The sequence below is a fragment of the Atractosteus spatula genome, chromosome 5 (assembly GCF_055471065.1).
Source record: "Atractosteus spatula isolate fAtrSpa1 chromosome 5, fAtrSpa1.hap1, whole genome shotgun sequence".
Classification (NCBI taxonomy): domain Eukaryota; kingdom Metazoa; phylum Chordata; class Actinopteri; order Semionotiformes; family Lepisosteidae; genus Atractosteus; species Atractosteus spatula.
In genome coordinates this window covers 12,038,878-12,047,843 of record NC_142710.1, presented here as the reverse complement: position 1 = coordinate 12,047,843, position 8,966 = coordinate 12,038,878, and the positions used below count along the sequence as shown (strand labels likewise).

The following is an 8,966-nucleotide window of genomic DNA, read 5'->3' as shown; positions in this document are numbered from 1 at the left end:
AATTCCTCATACTGGAGTCCAGTTAAAGGGATGGAGGAACTGGGCTCCCTCCCGCAGGCGTTTCACACGCCGACAGAAAACGGGAGCTCTGCGACTGCGTTTCCTTTAAGAGCCATCGGCCGCGGGGTGGGCCGGGAGCCATTTTGGCTCACATTCCGTTGCTGCCGCGGTAGGTAAACGGTCAAACTGGGGTTGAGTTAGAGCCAAGATGGAGGACGCAAGGGGGGCGGGTCGCCGTTTCAGCAATCGAAAGTAAAGCCTTTGCACTTTGTACGTGCGCGCTTCGGAAACTTGAAAACATTTCGGTTTCCGGTCTGGCCCGCGTCGGGGGGGCTCTGTTCGTGTCTCTTTAAAAGTCCCCGGAGGAAACACGGAAAGAGTTGTGTCACGGTGTCGCTCCCGGCTGTAAAAGCTCAGTTCGGGACAGGGATCGGGGTTAATCGCTTTAATTACGCGGGTAAGTGAACCAGCGGCCACCTTCCGGTGAAACTCGGCACCAGGACAGTCCCTGTCAGGGCAGTAACGAGGAGCGGTCCGCTGGTCGTCGCCTCGGCGGGCCGCGGCGGTATTTTTAGCCTCGTCTCCCTGTCACCTGACTCGGGTCTGACACGCACACTCCCCACTCCCACGCCCGGGGCCTCGGGGGCCGGACCCTGGCCTGGGTTTAACCCCGTCACACAGAGGGGGTACATTTAGGGGGACCCCCTGCCGGAACCACGGGCCCAGTCTCCGGTCCGAACTGGGCCCGGTAGGTCCGCTTGAGCCCGGCTGTCCGAGAAAGTAAGGCTACAGGACCAGGAGAGACAGCCGCCGCTCTGGTGGGGAAACACTGCAGCGACCTTCCAGGAAGCAGCTGACAACGTCATTGCGCCCTGGCTGGGCACCCCAGGGGTGTCCCTCGGGCTGTGACAGGGTGAACCCCACTCCTGACACATAGATTGCAAACCCACAGAGCTCGTTGTGGATTGTGGGGTGGGGCAGGTGGGGACCACACCCCTATTCCCATCCGTGGGGTGGCTGTGGAGGTGTGGGGTTCCTGGGTACCTTCGTCACTGGTGATTTAACGGGGTCCCAGCGTGTAACTGGAGCTACAAAGAAGGGGCAACAGCGCCTTCACTTCCTCAGACAATGATAAAAACTGGTCTGTCTTCAGCTGGCCTGCCCACATGTCACAGGAGCGGTACTGAGAGCGTGCTCACGTGCGGGATCACAGTGTGGTCGGGCAGCGGCTCGCTGTCTGAGCGGAGGCGTTACAGGGGGCGATCGGGTCGGCCCAGTCCCTCGCTGCAGTACAGCTCCCCTCTGCTGTGGACGTTTCTGCAACTCGCTGTCTCAGGAGGGCTGGCGGTATCGCTCAGGACACCAGTCAGCCTGGTACCTCACGTTTCTCCCCCCGTCCCTCTGGTGGGCGTTATAGGAGTATAAAGGCACGGACCTCCGGATTCAGAGACGCTTTCTCCCCACAAGCTGTCAGATTAGAAGTCTACCCCTACCACTGGCTCACACTGATGTTGTTTTCTCTAAGATGTGTGATGAAATAAGCATTTCATTGCACTTGTGCATATGACAATAAACTGAACTGAACAGGGGTACCTCTGTACAGAACCCCAGTGTGCTCCTCAGGCTGTGACAGGGTGAACCCCAGGGGTACCTCTGTACAGAACCCCAGTGTGCTCCTCAGGCTGTGACAGGGTGAACCCCAGGGGTACCTCTGTACAGAGCCCCGGTGTCCCAGGGTGAACCCCAGGGGTACCTCTGTACAGAACTACAGTGTCCCTCAGGCTGTGACAGGGTGAACCCCAGGGGTACCTCTGCTTGCTCGCCCCCTGCAGGAGAAGACTTCAAGGGCTCCTGAGCAGCTCTCTCTCCCTCTCTGAGTACAGAGGTTCTGGTCCGGGTTCTGTCAAAGGCTGGGCCTGGGCACTCTCTGCGGTTCTGGTCGGTGAGAGACGCGGCCCTCCATAGTCAGCACTCAGCGCAGTAGCGCAGCGAGGACCTGCAGGGGGCAGCGCCGAGCAGGTCTGAACAAGCGCTCTCAAGCCTTGGAGCTGGGGCGGGGTTAGGGCGGAGCTTCAGTGGAGATGAGCCAATCACAGCTAGGGCGATGTCACAATCCCGTGTCCAGAGACTGATGGAGAATTTCCAGCAGGGAGAGGGAGGAGGGGACTCAGTGGAACTGGCAGCCCAGTATGTGATCTCTCCTGTCACAGCCTGAGGAACAGTGAGTCTGTCTCCCAATAATTTTCCTTCTGTCTACAGTATATGTCAATATTTTATAATATGTCTTTGTTGTAAATGTCTGTAATATGTCTGTAGATTTTATTTTACTTTTTTTATTTTACTGTCAGGGCAGTAACGAGGAGCGGTCCGCTGGTCGTCGCCTCGGCGGGCCGCGGCGGTATTTTTAGCCTCGTCTCCCTGTCACCTGACTCGGGTCTGACACGCACACTCCCCACTCCCACGCCCGGGGCCTCGGGGGCCGGACCCTGGCCTGGGTTTAACCCCGTCACACAGAGGGGGTACATTTAGGGGGACCCCCTGCCGGAACCACGGGCCCAGTCTCCGGTCCGAACTGGGCCCGGTAGGTCCGCTTGAGCCCGGCTGTCCGAGAAAGTAAGGCTACAGGACCAGGAGAGACAGCCGCCGCTCTGGTGGGGAAACACTGCAGCGACCTTCCAGGAAGCAGCTGACAACGTCATTGCGCCCTGGCTGGGCACCCCAGGGGTGTCCCTCGGGCTGTGACAGGGTGAACCCCACTCCTGACACATAGATTGCAAACCCACAGAGCTCGTTGTGGATTGTGGGGTGGGGCAGGTGGGGACCACACCCCTATTCCCATCCGTGGGGTGGCTGTGGAGGTGTGGGGTTCCTGGGTACCTTCGTCACTGGTGATTTAACGGGGTCCCAGCGTGTAACTGGAGCTACAAAGAAGGGGCAACAGCGCCTTCACTTCCTCAGACAATGATAAAAACTGGTCTGTCTTCAGCTGGCCTGCCCACATGTCACAGGAGCGGTACTGAGAGCGTGCTCACGTGCGGGATCACAGTGTGGTCGGGCAGCGGCTCGCTGTCTGAGCGGAGGCGTTACAGGGGGCGATCGGGTCGGCCCAGTCCCTCGCTGCAGTACAGCTCCCCTCTGCTGTGGACGTTTCTGCAACTCGCTGTCTCAGGAGGGCTGGCGGTATCGCTCAGGACACCAGTCAGCCTGGTACCTCACGTTTCTCCCCCCGTCCCTCTGGTGGGCGTTATAGGAGTATAAAGGCACGGACCTCCGGATTCAGAGACGCTTTCTCCCCACAAGCTGTCAGATTAGAAGTCTACCCCTACCACTGGCTCACACTGATGTTGTTTTCTCTAAGATGTGTGATGAAATAAGCATTTCATTGCACTTGTGCATATGACAATAAACTGAACTGAACAGGGGTACCTCTGTACAGAACCCCAGTGTGCTCCTCAGGCTGTGACAGGGTGAACCCCAGGGGTACCTCTGTACAGAACCCCAGTGTGCTCCTCAGGCTGTGACAGGGTGAACCCCAGGGGTACCTCTGTACAGAGCCCCGGTGTCCCAGGGTGAACCCCAGGGGTACCTCTGTACAGAACTACAGTGTCCCTCAGGCTGTGACAGGGTGAACCCCAGGGGTACCTCTGCTTGCTCGCCCCCTGCAGGAGAAGACTTCAAGGGCTCCTGAGCAGCTCTCTCTCCCTCTCTGAGTACAGAGGTTCTGGTCCGGGTTCTGTCAAAGGCTGGGCCTGGGCACTCTCTGCGGTTCTGGTCGGTGAGAGACGCGGCCCTCCATAGTCAGCACTCAGCGCAGTAGCGCAGCGAGGACCTGCAGGGGGCAGCGCCGAGCAGGTCTGAACAAGCGCTCTCAAGCCTTGGAGCTGGGGCGGGGTTAGGGCGGAGCTTCAGTGGAGATGAGCCAATCACAGCTAGGGCGATGTCACAATCCCGTGTCCAGAGACTGATGGAGAATTTCCAGCAGGGAGAGGGAGGAGGGGACTCAGTGGAACTGGCAGCCCAGTATGTGATCTCTCCTGTCACAGCCTGAGGAACAGTGAGTCTGTCTCCCAATAATTTTCCTTCTGTCTACAGTATATGTCAATATTTTATAATATGTCTTTGTTGTAAATGTCTGTAATATGTCTGTAGATTTTATTTTACTTTTATTTTTTGTCTTGTTTCATGTGAATTTCATTATTTGTATTTGCTTTGGCAACACTGATTGTACCCATCGGTCATGCTAATAAAGCACCTTGAAATGAATTGAATTGAAATGGAATGTCTCTCTCCGGGGCGTCCCAGAGTGATGACGTCATCAGCGGTGGCCCGGCTGGAGGAGCTGAGGGATGGGGCCGTTGCCTTCCTGTCCACGGGCTCCACTCAGGAGGTCCGCCCGGCGGTGGAAGAGATGGCCTCCCTGCCCCTCCCCCTGGCCGTGAAGTACAGCCAGATCAGCGCGGAAGCGATGGTGCGGGAGAACTGTGCCGGGGCGAACCACACAGAGGTGAGGGCACGGGCCGGCCCCCTCGCCCGCCGGGAGTGGCCCCTGCGTGTCTGTGTTGACCCCTCTCCTCTCTCGCAGCGTCTGTCCTCTCTCCAGAAGCTCTCCACTGCTCTCAACATCCTGGAGAAGTACGGCTGTAACCTCGTCAGCCCCAGCCGGCCGCGCTACTGGAGGACTGTCAAGCACAACAACCCTGTGTTCAGAGCCACAGTGGACTCCATCAAGGTGGGCGCCGGCAGTTCGTAAAGCCCCCCAGAAAGCTCTTTCGTCGCCCCTCCCTCTCTCTGTACCCCTCTTTTCCCCTCTGTCTCTCCCACTCTCTTTCCCTCTCTCTGGAAGAGCCATGCACGTGCACTCGGAGAGGCGGGAGCGTGGCGCAGCTCGCCCCTGCCTTGCTTCCGGCTTCTCGCGGGAGCCCTGGGGCGGCCGCGGGATCGAGGCGCGGATCCCCCTTCCTGTCCGTGACCTGTCGCGCGTTCCTGTCCGTGACCTGTCCCGCGTTCCTGTCCGTGACCTGCCGCGCGTTCCTGTCCGTGACCTGCCGCGCGTTCCTGTCCGTGACCTGTCCCGCGTTCTTGTCCGTGACCTGTCGCGCGTTCCTGTCCGTGACCTGTCGCGCGTTCCTGTCTTCTCTCCCAGGGGGGGCGGGCGGTGCTGTATCTCTACGGCTACGCCAACCAGCAGGCGGACGGCCTCAGCTTCCCAGATGACGTGCTCGAACCCGACACCCAGAAAGTGGCTGCTGTGACCTTAGAGGTCATGTGCCTCCGCCTGGAGCTCGACCTCCTTATCAAGGTACTTCGACTCCCCCAGTCGTGGACTGAGATTATAATCAGACTCCACTGACACTGACAGAGCAGTGTGAGACTCTCCAGACTGGACTGGACTGACTGGACTGTGATCTTGATTAGTGATTAACTGAGATTATAATCAGACTCCACTGACACTGACAGAGCAGTGTGAGACACTCCAGGCTGAACTGGACTGACTGGACTGTGATCTTGATCAGTTATAAACTGAGATTATAATCAGACTCCACTGACACTGACACAGCAGTGTGAGACTCTCCAGGCTGGACTGGACTGACTGGACTGTGATCTTGATTAGTGATTAACTGAGATTATAATCAGACTCCACTGACACTGACAGAGCAGTGTGAGACTCTCCAGGCTGGACTGGACTGACTGGACTGTGATCTTGATTAGTGATTAACTGAGATTATAATCAGACTCCACTGACACTGACAGAGCAGTGTGAGACACTCCAGGCTGGACTGGACTGACTGGACTGTGATCTTGATCAGTGATTAACTGAGATTATAATCAGACTCCACTGACACTGACACAGCAGTGTGAGACTCTCCAGGCTGGACTGGACTGACTGGACTGTGATCTTGATTAGTGATTAACTGAGATTATAATCAGACTCCACTGACACCGACAGAGCAGTGTGAGACACTCCAGGCTGGACTGGACTGTGATCTTGATTAGTGATTAACTGAGATTATAATCAGACTCCACTGACACTGACACAGCAGTGTGAGACTCTCCAGGCTGGACTGGACTGACTGGACTGTGATCTTGATTAGTGATTAACTGAGATTATAATCAGACTCCACTGACACCGACAGAGCAGTGTGAGACACTCCAGGCTGGACTGGACTGTGATCTTGATTAGTGATTAACTGAGATTATAATCAGACTCCACTGACACTGACAGAGCAGTGTGAGACACTCCAGGCTGGACTGGACTGACTGGACTGTGATCTTGATTAGTGATTAACTGAGATTATAATCAGACTCCACTGACACTGACAGAGCAGTGTGAGACTCTCCAGGCTGGACTGGACTGACTGGACTGTGATCTTGATTAGTGATTAACTGAGATTATAATCAGACTCCAGTGACACTGACACAGCAGTGTGAGACTCTCCAGGCTGGACTGGACTGACTGGACTGTGATCTTGATTAGTTACTAACTGAGATTATAATCAGACTCATTGACACTGACAGAGCAGTGTGAGACACTCCAGGCTGAACTGGACTGACTGGACTGTGATCTTGATTAGTTATTAACTGAGATTATAATCAGACTCCAGTGACACTGACACAGCAGTGTGAGACTCTCCAGGCTGGACTGGACTGACTGGACTGTGATCTTGATTAGTTACTAACTGAGATTATAATCAGACTCATTGACACTGACAGAGCAGTGTGAGACACTCCAGGCTGGACTGGACTGACTGGACTGTGATCTTGATCAGTTATAAACTGAGATTATAATCAGACTCCACTGACACTGACACAGCAGTGTGAGACTCTCCAGGCTGGACTGGACTGACTGGACTGTGATCTTGATTAGTGATTAACTGAGATTATAATCAGACTCCACTGACACTGACAGAGCAGTGTGAGACACTCCAGGCTGGACTGGACTGACTGGACTGTGATCTTGATTAGTGATTAACTGGGATTATAATCAGACTCCACTGACACTGACACAGCAGTGTGAGACTCTCCAGGCTGGACTGGACTGACTGGACTGTGATCTTGATTAGTTACTAACTGAGATTATAATCAGACTCATTGACACTGACAGAGCAGTGTGAGACACTCCAGGCTGGACTGGACTGACTGGACTGTGATCTTGATCAGTTATAAACTGAGATTATAATCAGACTCCACTGACACTGACACAGCAGTGTGAGACTCTCCAGGCTGGACTGGACTGACTGGACTGTGATCTTGATTAGTGATTAACTGAGATTATAATCAGACTCCACTGACACTGACAGAGCAGTGTGAGACACTCCAGGCTGGACTGGACTGACTGGACTGTGATCTTGATCAGTGATTAACTGAGATTATAATCAGACTCCACTGACACTGACACAGCAGTGTGAGACTCTCCAGGCTGGACTGGACTGACTGGACTGTGATCTTGATTAGTGATTAACTGAGATTATAATCAGACTCCACTGACACCGACAGAGCAGTGTGAGACACTCCAGGCTGGACTGGACTTTGATCTTGATTAGTGATTAACTGAGATTATAATCAGACTCCACTGACACTGACAGAGAGGTCTGAGACTCTCCAGACTGGACTGGACTGACTGGACTGTGATCTTGATTAGTTACTAACTGAGATTATAATCAGACTCCAGTGACACTGACACAGCAGTGTGAGACTCTCCAGGCTGGACTGGACTGACTGGACTGTGATCTTGATTAGTGATTAACTGAGATTATAATCAGACTCCACTGACACTGACAGAGCAGTGTGAGACACTCCAGGCTGGACTGGACTGACTGGACTGTGATCTTGATTAGTGATTAACTGAGATTATAATCAGACTCCACTGACACTGACAGAGCAGTGTGAGACTCTCCAGGCTGGACTGGACTGACTGGACTGTGATCTTGATTAGTTATTAACTGAGATTATAATCAGACTCCAGTGACACTGACAGAGCAGTGTGAGACACTCCAGGCTGGACTGGACTGACTGGACTGTGATCTTGATTAGTTACTAACTGAGATTATAATCAGACTCCACTGACACTGACAGAGCAGTGTGAGACTCTCCAGGCTGGACTGGACTGACTGGACTGTGATCTTGATTAGTTACTAACTGAGATTATAATCAGACTCATTGACACTGACAGAGCAGTGTGAGACTCTCCAGGCTGGACTGGACTGACTGGACTGTGATCTTGATTAGTGATTAACTGAGATTATAATCAGACTCATTGACACTGACAGAGCAGTGTGAGACACTCCAGGCTGGACTGGACTGACTGGACTGTGATCTTGATCAGTTATAAACTGAGATTATAATCAGACTCCACTGACACTGACAGAGCAGTGTGAGACTCTCCAGGCTGGACTGGACTGACTGGACTGTGATCTTGATTAGTGATTAACTGAGATTATAATCAGACTCCACTGACACTGACAGAGCAGTGTGAGACTCTCCAGGCTGGACTGGACTGACTGGACTGTGATCTTGATTACTTAACAGGATTCCTTAAAGGCCAAATTGGAAAACATTTTGTAGTAGGGTTCCAGTTACTGGAGGAAAGAAAGACTGCTTCTTTTCTGGACAGGATAAGATAAGATAAGAGCACCGTATTGGCCACATACAATTTCTTTTCCCAGACCCCAGCTTTGCTCTCCATGAGACACACAGACAGGGAGAGGAGCTGGGGGTCAGAGCGCAGGGTCAGCCATTTTTACAGCACCCCTGGAGCCACAGGGCCACCGCTCTGCCCCAGAAGCTTACAGCACCTGGTCTCCCGTCCGGGTACTAACCAGGCCCGACCCAGCGTAGCGCCCAGATCAGCTCAGGGCGCTGTGGCCGTAAGCAAGTGTGTAGCTGCTGTCAGCACTCTCCTTAAAGTGGGGCAGGAGACTTCCCCGGCGCCTGAGCTGTGACCGGCGGCCCCTGTCTGTGTTGCTGTG

At 54.0% G+C, this 8,966-nt stretch overlaps 1 protein-coding gene across 2 annotated transcripts in view; it reads left to right on the top strand.

The window, feature by feature from the left end:
* The first annotated feature begins 307 nt into the window (after nucleotides 1–307).
* rnf31 (ring finger protein 31) overlaps nucleotides 308–8,966 on the top strand; it is a 42,877-nt gene continuing 34,218 nt past the window's right edge. Inside the window, exons 1-4 of one of the 2 annotated variants that reach the window (XM_088916687.1) lie at nucleotides 308–457; nucleotides 4,303–4,504; nucleotides 4,583–4,729; nucleotides 5,144–5,299. In XM_088916687.1, the coding sequence (XP_088772813.1) occupies nucleotides 4,307–4,504; nucleotides 4,583–4,729; nucleotides 5,144–5,299 (501 nt within the window). In that variant the 5' untranslated portion in view covers nucleotides 308–457; nucleotides 4,303–4,306. Of the gene's footprint in view, nucleotides 458–4,302; nucleotides 4,730–5,143; nucleotides 5,300–8,966 lie in introns of both variants that reach the window. The other variant, XM_088916686.1, reaches the window with a different exon arrangement.